Here is a 25,484-nt window from a genome sequence, read left to right as displayed (position 1 = left end):
CTTAGTATTTCATTTCTGTATTTGTATTATTGCTACAAAAATTTTTGGACTTTGATGAAAAGTGAGATACCATGTATATATAAAAAAAAGAAAGAACAAGAAAAAAATATAATGAAAGAATTAAGATGGTGCAAATATGCATGGTTCAAGAGCAGAAATTTAACTGAAAACTGATGCAGGTATGTATCAATCTTAAACTATAATTCACAGAAGGATTACTCATGATTACATTACAGAAAAAAAAATGAAGAAAGAGTAATATTTGTAGTCCTGGGACTTGAAAAACCATCACAGGTTGTCGGTTTTTCTGATATTTTTTAAAATCAATATAATATGAAAAATACATGACAAAGATTTTTTTAAATATTTTTCTCATAACTGTCATGACTTAGTCTATCACCTGGTTTCGTTTTGTCGTTGACTCCTGGGACACCTGTATACATAAGGAACTTTAACATAAATTGTTAAAATCTTGTAAGGGGAAGTGGCATCAAACTAAAGTTCTTTACATTTGTGGAACTAAAGTAGAACTTTCCCAAATGGCAAATATTATCCAGCCATCAAGATTATTCTCTATACTTTATAGGCATCCTATTAGCCCCCTTTAAAAGCAAATTAAAAAATAAAACAATATAGACAATAATTATAAAGACATATATTTATAAATTAGAGGTGCTCAAGTGACGAGGGTGCAGTCCAGGTCCTCGTCGCGTCCGTCAGCGACGGCGCGGCGCAGCACGCGGGTCACCACGTCGCTGAGCGCCTCGCGACTACCCTCCTCCAGTAGAGACATGCATTGCTGAAATTTATAAAATGTTTTTTCAGCTTCACACTACATCTCGCATATGGCAAGGAGTAAGTTATAAGAGTAAGGAAATGACAATAACTCATTTCCCAAGTGAGACCCCAATCCACAACAATCAAGTTAAAATAGTCACACAGAAGAAAAAAACAGAAAAAATATTTATAAACTCTTTCTTACATCCACTATTTGTACATAAAAGTGAATAGATAATAGTAGAAAAGAGTTAAGTAATTGTAAAATAAATATTAGAGTTGTCGAAAGAAATCTGCACAACTATTAGTAAAACACAAACAGTAGCTAGAGTACCTGGTGGAAGTTCTCATCGTGCGGTAAGCGCAGCACGGCTCTCAGTGCTATCTCCGAGTTGGCGCGCACATACGTGTTCTTCTCCTTGGTGCCGTTGACGAGGGCCGGCAGCAGCGCGCGCAGGACGTCGGCCCCGGCACCTCCCACTGTTGGGAGCACCACCTCGGCCCGCCCCACTACTGTACTCGCTCGCGCCATTAGTTGTTTTACTTCGTTATTGTTGTGGTTCATGCTCTACAAAACGCAGATATACATACAATGTTATATAAAGTTATAACAAAAGATGAGCTTTTTTAAAATTTCATATTCAATGTGCAGAATTGAACTGGACACCATTTGTTTTACTGTTTTTTCTTTATCATTTTTTTTATTTAAACTGTAATTATTATTTTTTAAACATAAATTTTAGAATCTAAAATTTTAAAAATAAATTTATATTAAGTTCGAATTTGGGCGCCTGAAAAAACAAGGCAACACACTTAATACACTCACCCTAACAAACTGAGAAAGTATATTCGCCGGTACGGGCCTGTCATTCTTGAGCAGATAACACATAAGGTACCCAATACCCCTGATACCATTACACACTATAGGCGTCTTATCACTCGTGAGGTAACCAAGCAGGGCCTTATCTATCTTCTCCTCAAAGTGATCACGATAGACACTGTCCGGTGTTTCCTTGAGGGCGACGAATAAGGCACAGGATCGTCCGTGAGTGAGGAGCCAGTCCTCCGGTGTATGAGAGTGATGGGTCGAAGTAGGGTTACCAGCTGCGAGCACGTGGTGTAATAAGGCTGCATCGCGATGGCCAGGTGCCAGGCAGTGCAATAATGCACCGAGGCAACCACCAGCGCCGGCACGGGGCGCGTCTTCTGCATGTGCGAGCAACGCCGGGCTGGTCAGCATAGCTAGCACTGCGAGGGCTGTCGTCTCGGACATCTTGGATCCACCGTTGGTGATGACGCTGCGGAGCGCCTGCAGCATGGTCTCCTTGATAGCCACGTCTTCAGCGTTTTTGACGCCGTTGTGCACCTCCAGGAATAGGGGGTCGGCGCGCGTGTGGATCAACACCAGCTGGGAGAGGGCCAGCCCCGCCTTGATGCGCACGGGACGGTTGGCGTCCGACAGACCTTTTACGAAAGTTGTTTGTAGTTGCGGCAGGAATTGTTTCAGCATTACTCCAACCTGCAAAATACATTTATATAAAACCAGCCTTTACCTGTTTCTTTGTCGTCGCGTGATCTAAAGAAACAATTTAAGAGCTATGTATGCATTCAATATGTGTGATGACACATTCTAAGTGACTAAGATAACTCTGGTATAGCGGTTTACATTAAAATGATATAATATAGTCTTCCTCCATTAATGGAATATTCAATATTTTTTTTATTAGGCAACTTATTCCTAGGGGAACATTACTTATTCAAAATTAATAGACTGAGATCCGACCGTTGAATCCTGCATATACGAGTTTTCTTAATTAAACCTATATTAATGAATAATACATGATTAGTAGAACAGATTACACCTGGGTTGCCTGGAAGAATCCTGCCGCAATCACCTTTAATTACATTTTTTCGTAACTCGTTTTTGGAGAAAATTGCACCCATACGTTTTTTATATGAATCGCACATCATTTGAAAGATATCGCATAAGGAATTGGAAAATTAAGGGTTGCCAGCTCTCAGTCTGCCGCAAGTCTAGGGTTGCCTGGTTTAAACATGTCACTAAATGTTAATAATTTGCACTCATGTGTTTTTTTAATGAATTATATATCAAATTAAAGCTTATTTTTTTCTGAACACTATAAAACAGGGTTGCCTGGAAAATTCCTGCCGCAAACAGGGGTTTCAGGGGGCATTCTTATTTTTCAAGTAAAATAATAATCCATAATATTGAGTCTTCCCAAAATTTATTTTATAAATAATAATATTTAGTTAAATAACCCTTTTAAAACAACTAAATTATCTAATTAAGTAAATGTTTACAAATATCGATCTACTATAAGGTATTAATTACAACATGTTTCCTTAATATAATGAGAGGTGACAATTATCGCGGATATTTTTTTTATTAAGAAAATATGGAAAATTACATTTCAATAAACAATCTCTTTCTCTTCGCCCTCTGCTTGTTTGATTTGACAACGCCGTCCGTATCAGTAGAAAGAATCTTTCTGGTACGAATCTTTTTGGTACGAATATTTAGGTTTTTGGAAAGTAAATGAAAACTATTCAACTAATAAAAACTATTAAAATATAGATAAAAAAATGTCGCTAGCAAGAACTTGTCCGTCTATGCTGATTGTTTTTAAGGCATTTAGGTCTGGAAGAATTGTTCTTATAATTATAATAAAGCGTAATCACTCACTCACGTCCCTAACTTAGTGTAATCAAAACTGAGGCAACTCCCACGGCCACAATTGTCTACATTTTATTAAACTATATAATATTAAACATTAAAGTACACTTACGTTTTTCATTAGAAAATAATTAAAAAATACTTCTTTATATTTTTGTTTTAAAACAATGAACTTTTTGTAACACTGTAAATGATAACCGTGCATTGTGTCACTATTTAAAAAAATGTCACTGTATTTAAAATTCATTTTTTGGCGAAACAATAACATAATTTTACATTTTTGGAGAGATTCCTTGTTAAATTCTATCACATTTTCACTCCTGCCGCACAAAAAACACGTCTTCATTTTTGTCAAGTAAAAACGTCTTTACTCCAAAACGAAAGGTAAGTAACTAAGTAATATGCTCAAAAACAACTCATTTGGCCATCTGCAGTTTCATTGCATTTAGAAACAATACATCTTCGAAAATAATTTTATTGCATTTGGTTTGCTTTGTATGGTGCCGCAAAATGTTTATCTATAGTAAAAAATAGCCAACTAATTGATATTTGCCGACTCTTGGTCATAAACCGTAAATAGCGTTTATTAGTCGGCATTACTGTCAGATTTTCTTCGAATTTATTTTGCTAACTTAGTTTTGTTTATTATAATTCTATTATATATATATTTCTTTCCTATGCAAATTATTAAAAATTACGTGAGAATAAAAAAATTGCGGCAAGCGTTGTCAAATCAAACAAGTAAAGGACGAAGAGAGAGAGTTCATTGAAATGTATTTTTCAATATAATTAATAAAAAAAATATCCGCAATAATGGTCACCCTTCATTATATTAAGGGAACATGATGTATATGTTTGTATATTAATAGTTTATAGTAGATCGATATTTGTAAACATTTATTTAATTAGATAATTTAATTGTTTCAAAATGGTAATTTAAATTAATAAATAAATATTATTACTTAGAAAATAGAGATTTTGCAAAGACTCAATAATATAGATTCATTATTTTACTTGAAAAATAAGGATGATTTCTTCTGTCCCATGATCTTTAAATAGTAGTTTCTGCATGTACTTAATATGATTAAAATCATCATTTAACAGGTGAACAATTAGAATAAACATTGATTTTAAGATTGACCTTCTATTATATAATATTTTACTTTAAAACATGGGGCAGACCGCGCATTTCATCGTCTATTCTCATAGTCAAACGGAACCAGAATAAAATATTTCAAACGCTGGAAACCCCTGTTTGCGGCAGGAATTTTCCAGGCAACCTTGTTTTATAGTGTTCAGAAAAAAATAAGCTTTAATTTGATATATAATTCATTAAAAAAACACATGAGTGCAAATTATTAACATTTAGTGACATGTTTAAACCAGGCAACCCTAGACTTGCGGCAGACTGAGAGCTGGCAACCCTTAATTTTCCAATTCCTTATGCGATTATCTTTCAAATGATGTGCGATTCATATAAAAAACGTATGGGTGCAATTTTCTCCCAAAACGAGTTACGAAAAAATGTAACTAAAGGTGATTGCGGCAGGATTCTTCCAGGCAACCCAGGTGTTATCTGCTCTACTAATCATGTATTATTCATTAATATAGGTTTAATTAAGAAAACTCGTATATGCAGGATTCAACGGCCGGATCTCAGGGTATAATATTACAATGTAAAATTATTATATTTGCTAGAATCATCCGCACGACAACCAAAACAAACTCTTCCTCTTTATAGTATTAATACATGATATAGATCATTCATTCCATTTTGTGAAATTAATAAAAACGTATATACAAAGCAATAAAAGCCTATTTAACAAATTATTAACCTTGGATAATAATAGGGCCAGTGTTTCAAGGACGGCAGCCTTGACGCTGGAATTGAATCTATCACCCAGGATACGGATGAGAGGTCCGGTGATGTGCACCACAGAGGGCTGGATGGCTTGTGCTGTCGTTAATTTGATTACTTCTCCTAACATGAGGGCTGCGTTTTCTTTCTCTTCTGGTAAACCATTAAGGATCGCCTCTCGGAAAAGCGGTAGGATAGGTGCTATGCCCTATAAGTATAAAAATTACCATATTTTACGATTTTTAGAGTTAAACATACAATGTGTAAAGAAAAATGTTTAAAAATGTATAAAAATAATATAGTCGGACTATGCATGGACCTGTGCTTCTAGAAAACCATCGAAAATTATATAGATAATATACTTATTTCCAAACAAAAATCTCATTAACTAATAAAATATTTTGATACTACACCAGCAAATACATACCTTAGGCAAACAAAATCCAGGCAGAGGTTCGCCCTTCAAATCGGCCGCAGCATACCTTACAGCTTGACGCACTTCCTGTACGTAACCTAGCTGCTTCTCTGCCTCTAGCATCTTAGTGAGGGCTGACAGTGCCTCCCAGGCCATGAGAAGAACGTCCCTCTCAGTTTCCGCGAAGAGGAGGAGAAGACCTCGGAGGAGGGCTGATACGTGAGGGATGAGGTCGGCGCGGGTGTGGGTGACGAAGGCGCATAGTAGAGCGGCTGCCGCCCGACGTCTCTCGCCCTCGCCCGTGCGTACTACATCCATTAAGGTGTCTATTATGCTGAAAGAGATGATATAAATTAAGTATGTAAAGTAATACACAAATAATAAAATATGATTGAGTTAAATATTTTAGTAATATATATAAGATAAAATGGTAGTAAGTGTAATGGTACGTTAAATGTCTTTTTTTAGCTTTACGCAGTTACTTCTACCTACCTAGGGGTAGGTAGATAGAAGGTACCTAGGGGTCTCGCGCCGATTCCCACTCTCCGCCGAATTATTGAGGTGTTGCATGTTAAATGGCAGACCTCAACGCCGCGCTTTACATCGTCACCAGATCGAATAAATGGAATTATAAACGTAAATAAATATTTCGCTTCCTCGAGTGTAGTCACACCGGTAGGTGGTATGTCATTATGGTGGTTATTTTACATTGATAAATAAAAATAATCAAAGTTGGAGTCGTCATAGTGCAATGGATTGTGTCTGATTGTAAATGTGATGGTTGTACATTTGACCTCTCATCGTCCGAGCTCGTGTCTACGTTACCTCCTGACGCCCGCGTCATCCTGCACGGGCAGCAGCGCGTCGCGGCAATAGTCAAGCTCGCGCGCCGCGTGCGGGGAGCCGCGCGCCGCCGCCAGCGCGGCCAGCAGAGCAGGCAGAACGCGTGGCAGGTGGCGGGCTAGCGCGCCGCCCGCCGCCGCCGCCAGCGCCGAGAGCGCGCGCGTGTCGCCGGAGCTCGTCAGCACCGGCACCAGGTACGGCAGCACCGCACGCGACTTGATCGCCATTACCTGGTACAGAGATGTTCGATTACATTTATATCTGGATATAAATATTCTTTATTTAATTAGGCCATTAGACTCTTTTGAATCGTCAAATTACATACAAAAGTCAATATTGTTATGAAGTGATTGCATACAGTACAAATTAAGAAAAACCACCGAAAATTAAAAATCTTTAGATATATCACAGAACCCAGGCTAACCTGTCGCAGGCCGTCGAGCGCGGCGTCGGCCTCGGCGGCGTCGTCGCTGCGCAGCGCGTCCAGCATGGGCGGCAGGATGTCGTCGAGCGCCTTGTTGCCGATGGTGGCGTGCAGCGAGTCGAAGGCGCGCGCCGCCGCCATCCGCACCTCCGGCAGCGAGTCGCACAGCGCCGTGCGCACCGTCGGCACCTGGAATACATCATCGAACATGTACCTATGATATTAGTCGAGCCGCTTTTTAGTTTCTATTTTAAAACACCAATAAATATTAAATTTATTTAAAGATAAATAAAAGATAATTAATAAAATATACCAGTCCATCAGCAAAACTGAGCACAGCGTCCCTGGAGGTGGAGGCGAGTATCTCCCCAAGGCCGATACAAACGCCCTGGCGTTGATCGGCGCGTTCGGAACGCAACCCACGCTCAAGGATCGGCACGATGTCCGGTAATACACGTTCACCCAACTATATGCAGACAAATAAACAAATATTCAATTAAATTATATATTTAAATGTTTTAGCATGTCTATTGATCAATAATATTGTTTTTCCTAAAACGCAAAACATAGTGGTATTTTTATTCGAACATAGTTGTCGTATAATATAATTAAAATATTTTGGCTATCTTGAAACTCGAAATTAATCATTAGCATTTGTCACTTTTGAAAAAAATTGAGTATGAAATGATTAAACGTGAAGGTTAAAAACTACAACCAACCTTTCTCACAAGATCCCCAAGTGTTCTGGCAGCGACCTGCCTCTTGTCGTAGCTGGTGGACGCGAGGCAGCCGAGCAACAGGTTGAAAAGAGTTGGTAATATTTCGCGCAGAGTTTTCGGTGTATTGGTCACTACCACCTAGAAAATCGTTTGCATATACATTAATATATTATGGTGATTATTAAAGGGCCAAGTAACTCTTATATATAATGAGGTTATAATTTACTACTAGTCGTTAAGTTTTGACTACTATTCTACAGCTTATAGGACCAATTTTTATACAAGAGGCTTAAACAAGAGATATTTTTTTTGAATATGAAATTTGTTACATTTATATAGTGACCATCTGTCTAATTTGAACTGTGTAAAGTTATTCCATAAAAAGTTAGCTATATTTTGTATTATCTGTGTATTACATATTTACCTTCCACACATGCAGCGCCGCCTGTCGCACCATCAAAGCGACATCACTCCTACCCATATACAACCCAGCTAACACTCTATTCCTACGTTCAGGGCCGAGAGCGGTAATAATAGCTTTATGAGAGTGTTCCGTACCAAAATTATCATCTTCTGATGCTGTTTCAGTACTCATCTTGCCTGAGACACCCGATATACGATACAATAAGTCACCTAACAATTGTACCGAGCTATATCTTATACGCCAATTATCGTCAAATAATCCGTTTTCTAGCTCCGGTAGAAGCAATGTAATGGCAGATTCGGCGTACAAGTTGACTATCCTCTGTCCTGCTTTGAGAGCGGTTTCTCGGACGTACTCGTTTTCATCCGCTAAGGCTTTTAGGATAGGATTGATGATCTGTCCTATGTAGGGCGTGAACTCGTCGGTGAAGGCGCCCGGCATGTATATGAACATCATGATGTACCCGTCTTTGACATGTGGCGCGATGTCCGTGCGTTCCGCTGTTGCTATTATATCTGTGAAAATATTATTTGATATACTAATATTATGTTAGCTTGAAAATGTAAATTTATAATTGAATATTATTATATTTATTCATTGTTTCCTTTCTTTGAGTTTTACAAAAAATATTTACAAATGTTAAGTACACACAATTTTTTAGAAAAGTTAAGGTGAAGACGCTTACCAGGCATTATCTTATGCAGTTTATGACTGCCCAGTCCAGCAACCACTTCTGACAGTCCCTGTGCGGCGCCTGAGCGGTCCACAGAGCTGGTCTCTGAGGTGAGTGTGTGCATCAACCAAGGTAATAACTCCTCAAAACTACTCTCGCCCATACCACGCACCATGGCTCCAAGTGCACGCGCAGATACTGAACGTACCTATAAGGTAGGGAAGATAAATATGATATGAGAAAATACAAAGAGATAAAAATATAATATGTTACAATAATGGTGCATTATCATCATGAAAAGAAAAAAGTAATACCAACATGTTGAAGTGAGTTTTATTACTAATTCCTAAGTTCAATATACATTTATATATCTATAACAACATATATGGATTCATAAAGTCATGAAGGATATCATAAAACGGTAGCATTCCATGAAACTAAACTAGCTGTATTTACCTCCGGCACAGGATCCAACAACGAACTCTTCAACCCAGGTATAATACTAGGCAGGTACGGTGTCAAATCCTTCTGGTCAGTTAACGAATACATATTTCCTATGATCTGCGCCGCCATTTTGCGTGTTTCCGTACTTCGGTCCAAAAAAGCTCGTTCCACTACAGGCATTATTAGAGCTAGGGATGGTGCGTCTATGAAATGCACGAACTTCGTATCTAATAGAGTTTGTAGGCAGAGAGACGTTTTATTTGATGGGTCCTGGAGCGCTTGGAGTAGTACTGGGACGATAGCTGTAAATTAATTGATTGTAATGTTACTATCAATGCAATGGCATATTTTTTTGGCCTTATACATTTTACTATAACTAAATATAAAATTACTATTAATATTATATTTTCTACCGTCTAATACTTGGAGCGCATCCTATCCGGAAGTGTTCACACATCAAGAATAGCTGGCGAATTATTTTGCTATTTTTAGTCTTAAAAGTAACGTTCAGTCTTAAGTCCATTAATCTTTAGCTAATTATTGTAGGTAAATCCTATTTTGGTCCTACAAGCTGGATCTGAACTAGTGATCCTATAGATAGAATTTTTACCTTGTATCTCCGGGTTTCGTATAACAGAGCCGATGACCTTCAGGGCCTCAGCGCCCGCCTCCTGCACGCGCATGTGCGAGTCGCTGAGCACCTCGATGAGTTTGGGCACGATGGAGGGCAGGCACGAGGACAATTGTTTGGGTGCGCAGTACGCCATCGCGCCCAGCAACTCGATAGAACCTGATTGTGGTAATGTGCTGATAGGTGTAAACTAAGTAAAGTTTCCTACGTGCTTGTCTCTCTGTAGGGACATTTAAAAAAACGATACTCCAAGTTGAGCTTTGAATTATCAATTGAGAAGAGATATTATATAACAAATATTTTAATATTTCTAAATAAATCAGCTTCAACTTGTATCCCGCACACAGCAGGGTAGGAAGAAGGAATATATAGTTAAAACACTCCGTTGCCCACTTTCCGCCGAATTCTGGAGGAATTGCGTGTTGAGTGGCGGAACTCAACGCCGCGGTTTTTGCGTCGATACCAGAGCGAAGAAACGGAAATATAAATTTAAGTAAATATTTCGAACCCACAACCATCGCGTTACAGTCACACCCTAGTGCCCCTGCGCCACGACAGCCTCATCATTTTTATTTCTTAAGTGCTTAATTATATTTCAAAAACAAATATTAATAAAATGTATAACTAATGTTATACTAAAAGTCAGCTATGAAACGAGAGAATACGAAAATACTAGTTTTTTTTAATTGATATATTTGTACAATTTTTGCAAATAGTATAATTTATAAACGAAGAACACATACTAAAATATTATATCTACTCGTTTTATATCTGAACTAACACTACGTTTTAGAGAATTCATATTACACAACCATATCCAACAGATAAAAAATTGTGAACTTTTTAATAATATTATAAAACATCTTGATAATAGCTCAACGTAAGTAACAGAGCTTTTTTAACAACATACGAGTCGTATACACAAACTGATAATTAAAAAAAATATTTTCATACATATTTTCCACAATCACAATACCCACCAGCCTTAGTCCTCCAATTATCATCCTGCAGCGCTTGCAGCAACGACGGCAGTACCAGCTTCACACCGTGCGCGGACAGCCTACTCATTATAAGTTTAGCTGTTTCGTCTGCAGCAGTGCGGACGTATTGGGACGAATCTCCGAAGCAGAGTAGAAGATGAGGGAGCACATGGACTATGTAGGGCTCGAAGAGACGACCCAGTTTGCTGCAGAGCATCTCGAATCCGAATAGGGCCCCTGGATGAACAAATGTAACAAATGTATATATGTCGGTATATATGTAATGTCAAGAAAATGACAAATGTAATGCGTAGAAATGAAAATATCTTAAATATAATAATTTCACTAAATGGGAATCAAACACGCAACCGTTTAAGACGCTGGCTAAAATACGCCATATTTTATAAAAATAGTTTTGTCATTAGTATAAAAAAAGACAAGTATAAAATTAAAAAGTTAATACCTTCTCTATATTTATAATTCTTCTTTTCTTGGATAGCTTCAGTGAGCTTTCCCATCACATCCAATTGTTTCAGTGATAGAATACCCAATCCTTTGATAATACCCGCAATACCGTATGCAGCACCCTGCAATTTTATTATAAGGTTAATACAATTATTGACTTTCTTTGTATTTTCCTACATATTCGAATAAGCGGAGAGAACCTATTGTCAAAATACTACGTTCTCCGCACGAATTCGAGATACCGCCTTTTGAGTGAACTTAACGCCGACTTTGTGTAGGGATAGATAGGGACATTAACAAAAATTATTCGCCGGAGGATAGCGATCAGGACCGACTGCGCCACGATTTCCTCAGCCCTCAACGTACAGACACTAAATATACATTTATGTAGGAAATATATGTTTTAAATAACTAAAAACTATTAAAATACCAAACAAAATATATAATTAAAAACAAAATAAAAATAAGTAAACATAATCTATAAAAGACGAAAAAAAGGAACTTTTCCCGAAAGTTATATAATAAATTAATAGTTCACAATAAACTTACTTTACGATCACCATATTTTTCAGCAGTCAGAAGTTGTTTTAACAATTTATTAACAATGGCGGGAATATCGTCCTCTAATGCAGGCGAAGTCACCAAGTGAGGTAGACAGTTGCTTACTGCTTCTTGTACCTAGTATATATTTAATAATAAATATAAAAAACAATAGGATTGTTTATTTCTACACTTTTACTTCAGTATATTTTTAAGAAATTTCAAATCAAGATTTTTTATATGATGTATTAGTAACTTGACGGTATAACCATCGATAGGGCAGTGTTCATAAACCACTCTCAAGTCTAAGATCGAAGTCTAAAATCGAAATTCATAAATTATTAAATTAATTTACCATTATTAAATCAATAAAAAAATAAACAATTACCTGTTGACTTGGCGTATTAAGCGCTGCAACTAATCTCAGAGCGATCGGTCTAACACGGGCATCACCGGGCGCAAGGTGGCGCGCCAGAGACCCCACTAGCAACACAACGCACTGTCGCACCGCATCGTAGCCCCCCGACTTGGGAGCCGTGTCTAGGAACTGCTCGAAGACTGGCAGCTGGCTGCTTAGCGTTTCCTGTAGATTCATTGAAGGAAAATATTTGTTTTATAGAATGTTTTTAATAGAAATAGCTTGCTTGCTATATGTCGTTGAAAGCTAATAGCTTTTATAATAGTTGTTTAGTTTGAGACCGACTGTAAACGCGACAGGTTGTGGGTTCCAGTTCCGCTTGAGGAAATGAAGTATTTAATATTTTCATTTCCTCGCTCTGGTAAAGAGGCAATGTGCGGCCTTAAGTCCCGCTATTTAACACGCAATATCTCCAGAAGTGCAGAAAGTGGCAAGTGAAGAATCTTAATGGGAATGGAATGTATTGAACCCTTGACTCTAGGTTTCCTCTGACTGCCTGCTGTGTTTTTGAGAAAATCATTTGTGTTTAAACGCACACATTACTGGGATAATATTGAACAGTTTCATTTCTCTTTATTTAAATGTCAATTTCTACATAGTAGAAAAAATAAATTATAGATATTAAATAAATAAAAAAAGTAAAACTCGTAGTTAATGTAATATGCCAATCAAAAATACCTTTCGATGTAAATCCACTAATGCTTAAAAAGAGCTTCAAGTAGTGCTAATATTGTCCTTATATGTATAATGTATGTAATTATAATTACCTTCCCATGTAAATCCACCAACGCCATAGCAGCAGCTAACATAGAATCTCTCACGGCATCGTTTCTATCCGCTAGTGCTCGGCGTACAAAAAAAGCCATAGCAGCGGGCACCGCTTGGGGGGCCACGCGAGGGGCGAGAGCGCGGAGGGCCACGGCGACCCCACGGCGGGCCCCCCACGCGTCCACCGCCGCTTGCTGCTCGTGACCGAACTGGTCGAGGACCGCTGGGATGAGCTGGTGGAATGAATGTTACGTTATTAAAGTATAAATATACAAATTTATAAATAAAAAAATTTTATTGAAGAAATTTTATTTAGAAATATTTGAAATTGGACTACAAATTATATAGAAAAAACCAATCAACCAACCCAACCATCAACAAGCACTTTAATCATTTTCTATCTATTGATCTATTGATTCTATTTACTTGACATTCAAGTGACAAAGTAAGAAAAAAAAGGAAAAATATAGTTTAAAATCATAAGTATCTATGTCAAATTACACGATACTTAATCAACAAATCCCAATAACTCCTTCACAAAACAAACAAAAAAATAATAATTCAAACCCACCGGCAGTTTCTCATCATATATATCATGCAAATGCTTCAACATGTCATCAGCCACCGCATGCACGTTGTCCACACCGCCTGCGTCACCAACACTGGCTACAAGGGCATTGGCTGCAGCCGACTGGATCTCCTCAGCTGGATGCTGAACCTGGTGCAGTAGAAGTGCTCTGATCTCTTCTGCTGCACATTGCATCCAGGATTCTAAGCGGGGCAGTTCTGCCCATAGTTCTGTTGCTAATTTTCTGTTAATTAAAATTTAAATTACTTAAACAATTTTAATTTATCTACTAAAAGTTTGGGCAATATATGTAGGAAGTATTTTGATTACAACTGTATAATTGGGTGCTTACAAATACATTTAAATTCTACATTATTTAGAGTACGTAGAACGTGAGTACTGAGTAATATGTAGTATGTTGTAATTTTTTTTGTATATGAAAAATAGTTTAATAGAAAGCTTGCTGTTAATAATTCCGAATAATTTAAAAAAGTACTGAAGAAAGATCATGTAAGAAGTATAAAACTACAGACGGAAGGCGTTTTTCTTTGTGCTTCCCGGTATAGCGTCAATATGAAAAATAGAAATATAAAAAGAGAATTATATACTCACTTATTATCCTCAGAAACATCGAAAGTAGCAATATATAGTCGCATGGTAAGAGTGAGCGCGAACTCCGGGTCTTCTAGGAACGGCGGCAAGCACTCCACTATACAAAGTAACGCGCGAAGAGCTGCGTCGCGTACCACCTTTAAATGTATGTTGATATTTATTAACATTTTAGTATTTTTAAGTTTATTTTTTATTATATACTAGTGAGCGCGCGCAGCTTCGCCTGTTTATTTGCACCCTTAGAGGTGAATTCTAATAAACCATGAAACAAGTGTCAATGAAATGTTTTTAAGAGTCTAAATTTCAAATTTTCAAAAAATCGGTGGCAATTTAAACAAAATTCCATACAAACTTTCACACCTTTTAAAACACATTTGTTCAAATTTAAAGTTTTTACGCACAGCGGTTACGGCTGCGCGTACGTCTTACCTCAGTCAGTGGAACATGTCCTTTTATCCATACCTATATTATAAATTCGAAAGTAACTCTGTCTGTCTGTCTGTCTGTATTTTACGAATTCAGGGCCAAACCGCTAATTTAATTGTGATAAAATACTCATATAGAGATACTTGAGGGTCCCGGGATGAACATAGGATACCATACCTTTTTTTTCTCATATTTGTAATATTGGTATATATATATACCAATATATTAAAATAATTAATTTGACAAGCAATTTATTCCGCCATGTTAATAACAATCGTCGCTACGCGTTGCTAAGCAACGGCTTGCAAAGTTCATTGTTTTAAGAAAACGTCACCCAAAGTGAGTTTGCTTAATACATACATGGCGCGCGCCGATATAGATTTGTATACATTAACAAATATTAGATGATTTCTATAATTTGATATTCATCCTTATGAAAATAAATATTGTAGTCACTTTCAGCATTTCATCTTGATGGAAACTACTGTAATAAATAATTAAGATGTCACTGATTCCAAATGACCTAGCCTCCGAGTGGTATAGCATGACCGACGCGAACGGGCAGATGACTTTGATGATTTTGTAAATTTTTATATATTTTCGAATTACTGTTAATTTTTATGTAATTATTTGCTGCTTATAATTAATTTATCTGAGTTCGGTTATCTATACCGATGTTATACACTTAAAATATCGTAATTTTAATCATTTAGGATTGTATTTAATATTGTTCGCAAAAATTAATAATTATTTAATATAGAAAAATGTTTAGTACGCGCGCACGGCAAACTTTAGGTACTTTTTCTAATATTAAGAATTTCCTTTAGTTACTTTTACTTCTTTTGTTTGTTCATTTCGGTTACTCAGATATTTTTTCTAATAATAAATCTCCACTTATTATTATTTTTTAACTTATTTTAATTATTTAGGCTTATATTTTCGCGGGGGTAGCCGCGTCCGGGCCCACTAGTATATATATATATATATATTTACTTTACGAATCAAGAGTAAAATTGAAAAATGATAAATCAACCTATTACCTCCAAAGGGCTCTGCAACCCATCCAACAAGCACACAACGTCGTCCACGGAAAGGGGCGCGCGCGCCGCGCACCGCGCCGTTTCCAACAACGCCACAGTACAAGCCGCCGCCACGCGCCCGCTGCTACTGCCTGTAAGCAAATATTTATTTTCTACATTCATCTATTCATTTAGTATATAACAATCATAACTGTATTTAGTTAAGTATACAAGGTTCCACTTTCGGCCCAAGTAAAAAAAAAGAACTGACTGAGAAAGAAAATAATTTAAAATCAAACTCGTTTGTATTTTGTTTTGGTTATTTTAAAATTAAATATCTTACTAAGACTATATTTCCGCACTTCACTTCACAAAACAAACCAAAAAATACCTACCAATAAGATCAATAAGCAATCGAAACATTTGATCGATGGGGAACAGTTGGGGGTGGAGTTGGTCAGGGGCGAGGACATTGGAGGTATCTCCACGCAGCGCCGCGTGGTACGTGATGATAGAGAGACCGTTCACCACCATGGACTCGTTTGTACGCGCCATGCCGCTTGTTAGACCTGGGAGAGATTTTAATATTAAATTTAGATAGATTCAACTTACATGAAATTTCAAATATATTATTTTACTTTTTTACTGTATCCATTTTTGAGCAATTGTACCTTGAGTGTAGCCACATGTGATTGTAAACGTGAGTCCCATTCCCAATAGAGAAAATAAAATATATTATGTTCTCAGTCCCTCAGAACGAAAATGTCTTAATAGGAGTGGAGTGTTAAGACACTTATAATAAGTAACTAGGTTCCCAAGTTCCTATTGCCTACTTTGCTAAGTGCGGGATAGACGTGAAGCTAAAAAAAAGTGTAAACATAAAAAAAACCTACCTTGCTTAAGCAAAGGAAACACGTAACAGAACCCCGGCGCGGTGAAATGATTTTGTTTGCTAGGATCAGTATCGTCGTCGCCTTTGTTACCGGACGTAATGGTTGTATGTACTAGATTAATTGTGCGTATTGTGGCTTTGCTTAGGTCTTCGTCCTCCCAGCTGGGGTCTAGGTCACATTGGGGTTTGTACAGCCTGGAGAAATCAAGTATAATATATAGTAAATAAATATATGCATATATATAATTTAATATATACTAAATATAAGGATAATAACACGTCACATTTTGCTTTTAATATTGAATTGTTGGAATAAAATATTGCGCTTCATTTCATTACAAATGGAAAATATTTTTGAAAAGTATATTTTTCCTATAAGTGATCTCCATTATTAGAGTCTACTATCTGAATAAGTCACAAGATTGTCAAAGCATTACAAAAAAAACATAGTAACCTTTTTGAATATGTCGTAACTATTTTAAGACTAATGTCTTGATGCAATACCTAGCAGGTTTAATTTTAAGCATTACTCATTATAGTATAGGTATAGGCATCAAGCTCGCCATCGCGTCACGTATATTATTTATACACATCTTAAAATCATCAATCAAAAGTCCAAGTTATACCTAATAGTAGTCCTAGCAACATGATCAGCAATCCATCCGTGCTTTGGCAAGAGAACACTTCCTAACTCTCTATGAGCTGGTGCAATCTTCGGCGCCGCGAGAGGAGAACGGAGAGCGGAGAGTAACGCTCGGAGGAGGGAACGGGCTTTAACGCCAAGCGCCAGTGCTGAACCACGCGCTGTAGCTTGTACTAGTTGCACTGCTTTGTCTACGCCTGTATCTAACTGTGGGGATGAGTAATAAGCGGTTAACACTTAAGTAAGAATAGTGTGTTAAAAGCGGATTTTTTTTATAAGAACAATATAAGAAACAGAGGACAGTCGTGGCGCAGGGGCACAAAGTGTGCCTGTAAACGCGACTAGTTGTAGGTTCGATCCCCACTCAAGGAAATGAAATTTTTTTTTAATTATATATTTTCATCTCTTCACTCTGCTGTCAAGGCAAAAGTTCCGTCACTCAACAGCAGTAATATAAAATACAATATAAACATTCACTCACCTCAGCCAGACGATCACGAATTGCACTTTCCTTAGCAAGTTGTGCTTTTATCGCCTCCTTTTGTTTAGCTGATAATGGAACCTGCAAAGAAATCATATTATAATTTATGATAACTGGAACATTTCTTAAATTTTATAATTATATAAACTGTTAAATATTATTTCGTTAACAAATGTAAATTGGAATGCAATATTTTCTATGGCAGAACAAAAACCTATGAACTAACTTTGAGTTGATCATTTCATATTTCGTTTCCATGACCAAATGACACATCATTGCCCTTATTTAAAACTATAGAAGAGAGTAAACATTTAAAAACTTTAATATAAACTTCAAAGTTCTGTTATTTTATGAACAAGAACTAACATTTTTCAGTTGCTTATGTACTTATAGGATATATGTGACAAAGGAATAGAATAACAATCACTACTTTTAGGACCTCTTTAATTTTGCCTTCCCGCCGTCTCTTCTCGTCCAGTTCGCGTCGCAGCTGCAACTCCTCCAATTGTTCCTTGTAGCTGTATGCTTTGCTCTCCCGCTTCAGGTTCATTTCTTTGTTTTCTTCGCTTCTGTAAAGCAGTAAATAAATAATATTTTAAAATTGTGATAACTCACTGAGCTATGCCAAGCCAATGGAATGTTTTTTTAATTATTATGTTTTAGCTTCATGCTGTATAGCACACAGGACAGCCTAGCAGAGGGAACCTCGGCCTAGTGTTAAAACATTCAGTTCCCATTTTTCAATACGAAAAATGTGAATTATTAAATATTTCATTTCAGCTTTGTAGATTTTTCGTCAAACTTGATATTATATAAACTAAAGCCATTGTCGATAAATACGGTATACAACAAAAAATATTTTTTCAATGCGAACCGAACGAACGAATAGTTTTTGAGATTAACCCATTTAACTAAACAAAGTTTCAGCTTAGATACCCTTAAGTGTAGATATAGATAAATGTAATCGATTATGCATATATACATAAGTTTGTACGTGCGTCCATATATAATAAATGAATATGTTCGCTCGTATAACTGACTAAGTATGAGCATTAAGCATACTTATAACCAATGAGATGTAGAATATGTTACGGAGATAGTTTTAAGGGAACCGAAGTCGGGCTAATTTTTTAATTTGGTGTTTCCGACCTATCGGAACCGGATGCAAATAAAATTAAAACTACAATATAAACTTACCCGGGCACAACACTCTTATCATACAAATGTCCCGCCGGCGTCAAATACACAAAGTAATCATCCCTCGATACAGATAGCAAGTCGGGGCGCTGCAGCGCTTCGAGCGCTGTACGTAGCGCCGCACCGCCCGCGCCATCAGCGCTGCAGCGCACAAGCGTTGATACTACGTTGCATACTGTCTGTTGATTTAAAAAAAATATTTTTTATTTAAGTTAAAGCTTTTAGGATGTAGGAAATTATGAGGTGTTAGTTATGAGGTGTAAGTAATAGGTATGAAAATATATTTTGCAAGTCTTAGTATTATGATATAAATAAGTAACAACTTAGTATAAAGCTTAGTTATTCTAAAGTTATTATTCTTATGAAAGACATTGCGTAACCGGCAGCGCAATCTAACGCTGCACTTCAGTCTTTCCAGGCCACAGTAATTAAAAGATTTTAAATATAAAGATATTCAATTGGTAATTAAGCCCACAATCTTGCATACTTCCTCACTAAGCATCAACAACACATTATATGTCAATTAAAATTTAAAATAATATATAAAAATACCTCAGTTGGAGTAAAATTGGTAATGTATATATTCTTCAGTTTATTTAAATGGGTAGCCACTAGTCTATGAGGGTCCAGGTGTAAATAAGCTACTAATTTAATCCAAGCTCGCTTGTTCACCGCAACTGCTAGAGGCTGGTGGCAGCAGGGAAGGGCTTCTAGTGCTATGTTCTCGAAATCTTCTTGTCTATATTCTGAAATATGTGAACGTAATTACCAGTTCTTAAATTGGACTAATCATTTAGGATATTGATGGACCGAGCAAAGTGGATGAGAACTTAAATATATTATCACTTATTTGTAAAATAATCAAATATTATCTTATCATAATTGAAAATTGTAACATAAGTAAGTCAATATATGTGGCAAAAAATTTAACATATTTGGTGGTGTGAGAAGAGACAATTTAGCGTTAACACAATTACACTCATTTTTTGCTTCTTTGGATAATAATTCTTTTTTTTCAGCTTCAAATTGTATTTAGCAGGGTAGGCATAGGGAACATAGTGTTATGACACTTCGTACTGAACGTTCCGCCAAATTTTCGACCCATAGCGCTTTGAGTGGCAGAAGTCAACCACACCCTATGCCTTGTTAAAAGAGCAAAGAAATTAGAAAATTAATAAATTATAATTAAATTCCCCGAGTGGGAAGCAAATCCATAACAGCCACGTATACAGTCACATTCTTGTGCCACTGCGCAACTACGGCCTCAGAAGTATAAGATATAATCACCGATTATTTTAAACAGTCAAAAATGAGCCTACTGTGCTTCTTCAACATTAAGGACATATTTATGAAATAAAATTACCTCTATATGAACACAGCGCTTGAACACAATCAAGAATCATCTTCCCCGTAACTTCTGCCTTGTCTTCTGGAAGTGTCTTTTCCTTCACTGTAAATATCTTGCCCTCCTCCAACACTTCATTGAATTTAGTCACTAGACTCTTAGCTAGAGAGGCCTTACTTCCACTGGCTAACAGACCTTTCACTTCTTCCAAAGCTACTGACCGGACTGACTTAATGGGAGATATGAGGGTCAGTATGAAAGCCTTGAGTACTGGTGAGCTTTGGTCAATGGCAACACTCTCATACTTGTCCAATACAGTTCTGCATAGCAACACCACCTGTATTAGGACTATAAAGGGGTAAATGTTATAGCACTACCTTAGAGCAAATTAATAAAATAATACAGTACGAAATTAAAATATTCTTTATTCAATCAGACCATTACAAGCACTTTTGAAATATCAAGTTACATAAAAATGTCAGTAGGGTCAGTACTGCACAAAGTCATCACCACCTTGGAAGGAACAATGAAAGGCCGGTAAAAAACTTAACAGTTACATTTTTATAATATAATTTAGAATAAATATATATAACTCACATAAAATTTTTTTTAATCATAATTGGAAATAACCTCAATCTACTTCGAAAGCTAAAGTGAGTTCTAAAGGGACTTAATAGTGAAAGCTATGACTATTACCGTCGTCAGTGGCAGTAGCTAGCACGCGGTCATGTAACAGCACGTGCTTCTGAGGGTTTGTGAGCGCCGCCCATATTGCGTGTGATGGTAGTTCTTGCGTGGTGTCTGTTTGCGCTAGTGCCGCCATTGCACAAATACCCTCACTTACTATTAGATGCTGGAAATATATATAATATATATAAAAAAGAAATCGGCGGAAATAGACAGAGTGTCTTAACACTAGGCTCCCTCTGCCTACCCTGCTACATGCGAAATACAGCGTGAAGCTAAGAAAACAAATAAAAATAAACGAGAATGTCCGTCGCCCATATATTTTAATGGAGTTCATTATTTACCTGTAAAGGTTGTTGCACAGCTTTTTCAACAGCTGCAAGTAATGCGGGTCTTAACGCCGTCGCAACTGCGAGGGACGCGGGCTGTCGCAACGCTCGTGATACAAGAGAAGTGTATGCGATACGAACTGCTTGCGTTGTACTTTTCGCTGATAGGCCTTTCTGTGGATATTATATGAATTACACATAATAAAAGTTGTAGATAAACTATTATTTATTTATTTAAAAAAAAAAAAAATTACAAACTAATAAAAAAATTTAAAACTAGGCTTTTGCTTTTTTACTAAGCTAACTACTCAGCTTTTTAATATAAATAGGGATAATGTATTAAACAAAAACATTATTCAAATAATTTACCTTATAAATTTGTAAAATTTTATCTGACATAGGTGCACTTAAACAATGAATCCACCTATATAGAGCTTCTAAAGCGACGCATAGTGTGCGTTCATGTGACTCACTATCTAGAACCTTCGATATTTGTGTCACTACTTCGTCAAATAATTTTAATTGTTCCTCTGATGATACTGCTAGTTCACTAAGTGTTGCTACACCCTGTAAATAATATTTTAAATATTATTAAGAATATGTTTTATTGATTTGCTTCAGTGTAACTTTTAAATCAAGTTATGGATTAAATATTTCATTATATTTTCGAATTTAATCATATTTAATAATATAATTTCCAAAATATTGTGATTAAAGTTAAGCACATTAATCATTGTGAAACTTAGCATAAGTAATAAATAAATATTGACATACAATGGGCTTTATGGTAATGGAAAATTCGAGAGGATTAGTAATAGCACTTTTGAACAAAAAATGTACTTAGATTTAACATAAAATCTTACATTAAGCACAGCAATCTTATCCTCACTCGACGTTAACTTCCCATTGGCACCATTATAATGTGCAAATGCATGGGTCAGGAGAGCGCGGGCTGCGGCCGGCGCTGAACACCGCCGGCATAGTGCGGCTAGGGCTAGACATGCCTCGGTACGCGCCCAGTCGTCACGGGAGTGAAGGTTCACTGGAGAAAAATGGGTTATTTTAGTTATTAGTATTATATTATTTACTCCTACACCATGAGGGGTGAGTAGAATTCCAATTTCTGCACTTTTGTGTAGTAGCTACCAATGGTGCACTTTGTCTAAGCAAAGTAAGGCCATGAAATTATCATACATATAAATCTTAATAATGTACTTTACTTCATGTTCCCACAGACTGAGGTATAGACGCACATACAGCCATACCCACTGATGGTAGAAATGTAAAATTTGGACATATGTTTATTTTCATAAGGTATTTTGAATATTTGAATAAGAAGGGATTTTGAAAAATATTAATCCTAAAGAGATGAAATAGGAGCTGAAAGTTTGTATGGAAAAACTTTTAAATTGCTATCAATTTTTATAAAATTTGAAATTTAGACTCTTAAAAATATTTCATTGAACATGTGTTTCACGGTTTAATATATTCTCCGCTGCAAATATTTTCATAAATATATTTAATAAATATTTGTATAGTTCAAGCGGAAGAAGGCACCCAAGTCTGCTAGTATGTAATATAATATTAGAAATAGAAATGGAAATAGATAAAAAATACTCAAAATAAAATAATTGTTTCCAGATTTTAAAACTGTTAATGAACTTTCTTATCCTTAATTAATAGAACAAATTATGCTTACCGATTAAGCTCTTCCCAATATCAACAGCTACACCATCAACATATACATTCAAATTAGCCACAACTTCTCCCACAGCTTGGATGATAGTCTCAGGACTCCTCAACATGGCCTTATGAAGAGCTGGTAGGAGGATATCTTGGACATCTGATGATTGTAAGAGATGGAGTAGATCTGAACATCCTCTTATGTAATTGGAGTTTGGCCGAGTCTTTACACTTATGAGGCTTTTAGTTAAACTTTCTAGCATTTTCGCCTGGTGAAATGTAAAAAATGTTTCTTATTAAATTAAAATTTACAGTAAAACTGGAGAAATAAACTTCATATAATCATATCTGAAGACAAGAATTGAACTCATTTCAATTGTGCTTGAGCAGTCAAACATTGTCCTACTGTACTACAATGTAAAACTATGCTCTACACTCATATACAAAAACTTCATTTATATAATTGAAATGTACATAATATTGCTTATTAAAAGTTCAAATTTTAAGAACAATCTATGTTTATTTGTGCAGATATAAATATTTATCACTTGTTTTATTATCTTTATATTTTTTAAGTTCTAACTTTCAATCAAATTAAAAAAAAAAACTAAAATTTATTTGTTTTTTTAGATAAAATTACCTTATGTTGTAAAATAAGACTTTCATCTCCTGCTTGCCTAGCATGTTTACATAAAGCAGAAAATGCGACGCACACTTGCGGTCCAGAATCAGGAGCTTGTGATAATAACACATTGACCCATTTCAGTAACTTTTCACTGCCCATCAATGTCCATAAATTGTGCAACTAAAATTAGCTATTCATATTAGTCATACAAATTAATCATAATAATAAAATTTTTTTTCTGCTTCTATCCTGTCTATAATAATATAGACAGTATAGAAGCAGAAAAAAAAACAATTTTATTTGAGAATTTTCTATTATCGTTTATTATTATGATTAATCTGGCATATAGGCAGATAGAACTTAGTGCTAAGACACTTTTCCACTTTCTGGGTAAATTCAACAATTGTGTATTAATTAGCATACATCAACTGTATTTTACACTTCCAGAGAAGGGAAATGAAAAAAATAATTTATTTTCATTAAAGGATTCACCCACCCACAATTCACATTTTCAGTAATCAACTGGATCACAATGACCATAATTAAACTAATTAATTTCTTAAAACATTTACCACTGTGTATCCTTTGTCATTTTTTTTCTTATTCCCATAAGCAGTGACTACCGCTAGTAGGTTTGCTTGAGTTAATACTAAAATGTTGTAATCTAACAAATCTTCTTGGTTTTTCAAGGACCCCTCCACTAACTCTCTTGTCCATCTTAATGCATATAAACCTGTCTGGCAAGTACTTTTCCTGAAATATTTATAAATCATTATTAAAAAAGTTGTTTTTATATAGAATACCATACAATTTTAGGGCAATTGAGCAAATGACCATCACCTATTTTATGCCAGTAATAAATTACATAATAACATATATCTTCTTAGAAATAGTTCGATTTAGTATAATTAAGTGTATTTAAACACTCAACTTAGACTTTTTTGCAAGTAAATGCCAACATAGACTGTTGCCTATTCATTTTATTTTTGTTTATACATAGCATTAAAATATCAATACTTACGAAGATGCAGTACATTTTAAATGTTCAGATACTTCTAATAATGATGGTAGTAAATTTTTTAATGTCCAATCTTTGTGTTCTCTTGCAAGGTAAGCCAATAAGCTCTTTATATATGATTGAGATGTAGAGTCTCTATATCTATTTAATGTTAACAGTAGCACACGACACACAAATTTCACTACCGGTTCAGTTATACCTGTCCACAATGACAATATTGATTAATAACAATTAACTTATTAAAATTATTTAAAAAAACATAACAATAAACAATTTAAAACAACAGAAAAAAGCTATACTCAGCACACAATCAACATAACCTATGTATTCAAAAATCTTTGCTTGTACAAATTGTTACATGTTACAACCAAGTATCAATAGTATATTGAAATAAAGTGAATAATAATAGGACCCTTCTGTCATCTACATATGATGTACTTTTGATTAATACAACGGAGATCGGAGATCGGTTTAGGTGGCTAGTGGAAATTATGGAATAAAGGATCAATACAGCTAGTCTGGGTCTAACTTATACGATTATGCTATATGTAACACTAGTTTAGGGTGTGTACCATAATTCAAGAGAACTCCTGAGTACTTGACTTACCAGGTGTTGATAAAACATCCTGAATTTCTTTAATAACTTCACATCTTCCTTTCAAACTTGCGGTTTGAATTTTAAATGGAATATCTTTTAACTTCTTCAATACCTGTTAGTAAATTAAAGCGTTTAGTATACGTTGGCGGTTTAGTATGAAATTTCTTTGGTTGTGATTTTTATTTACCTCAGAATCTGCCATTTTCTAAAAAAACATTCAGAAATTTAGATAAATCGGCCTACAAAAGCACACGTCTTGCAAGACATCACAGATAAGGAAAGAAATG

General features: G+C 35.8%; 1 protein-coding gene across 1 annotated transcript; it reads right to left on the bottom strand.

Annotated features, from left to right (window-relative positions):
- Positions 1–635: 635 nt before the first annotated feature.
- Positions 636–25,484, bottom strand: l(3)80Fj (lethal (3) 80Fj). The gene is made up of 39 exons (XM_085205437.1): positions 25,385–25,484; positions 25,207–25,309; positions 24,603–24,798; positions 24,154–24,334; positions 23,597–23,761; positions 22,973–23,225; positions 22,137–22,315; positions 21,643–21,840; positions 21,289–21,447; positions 20,954–21,110; positions 20,276–20,605; positions 19,465–19,658; positions 18,913–19,091; positions 18,155–18,284; positions 17,716–17,796; positions 17,218–17,441; positions 16,593–16,786; positions 16,095–16,268; positions 15,721–15,851; positions 14,255–14,391; positions 13,646–13,886; positions 13,074–13,307; positions 12,277–12,471; positions 11,898–12,026; positions 11,347–11,470; positions 10,884–11,120; positions 9,883–10,062; positions 9,285–9,574; positions 8,841–9,036; positions 8,156–8,670; positions 7,732–7,869; positions 7,326–7,478; positions 7,013–7,201; positions 6,571–6,818; positions 5,758–6,079; positions 5,308–5,538; positions 1,604–2,296; positions 1,112–1,345; positions 636–799 (listed from the first exon to the last, which is right to left on the bottom strand). Exons 1-39 carry the CDS (start codon positions 25,397–25,399, stop codon positions 677–679), a joined length of 8,052 nt encoding a protein of 2,683 aa, XP_085061563.1. The 5' UTR covers positions 25,400–25,484; the 3' UTR covers positions 636–676.

Source organism: Heliconius melpomene, chromosome 20, assembly GCF_056956725.1.
Source record: "Heliconius melpomene rosina isolate 202511_hmr_F chromosome 20, ASM5695672v1, whole genome shotgun sequence".
NCBI lineage: Eukaryota > Metazoa > Arthropoda > Insecta > Lepidoptera > Nymphalidae > Heliconius > Heliconius melpomene.
The sequence above is the reverse complement of the archived record's forward strand: the minus strand, read 5'-3'. Positions and strand labels throughout refer to the sequence as shown.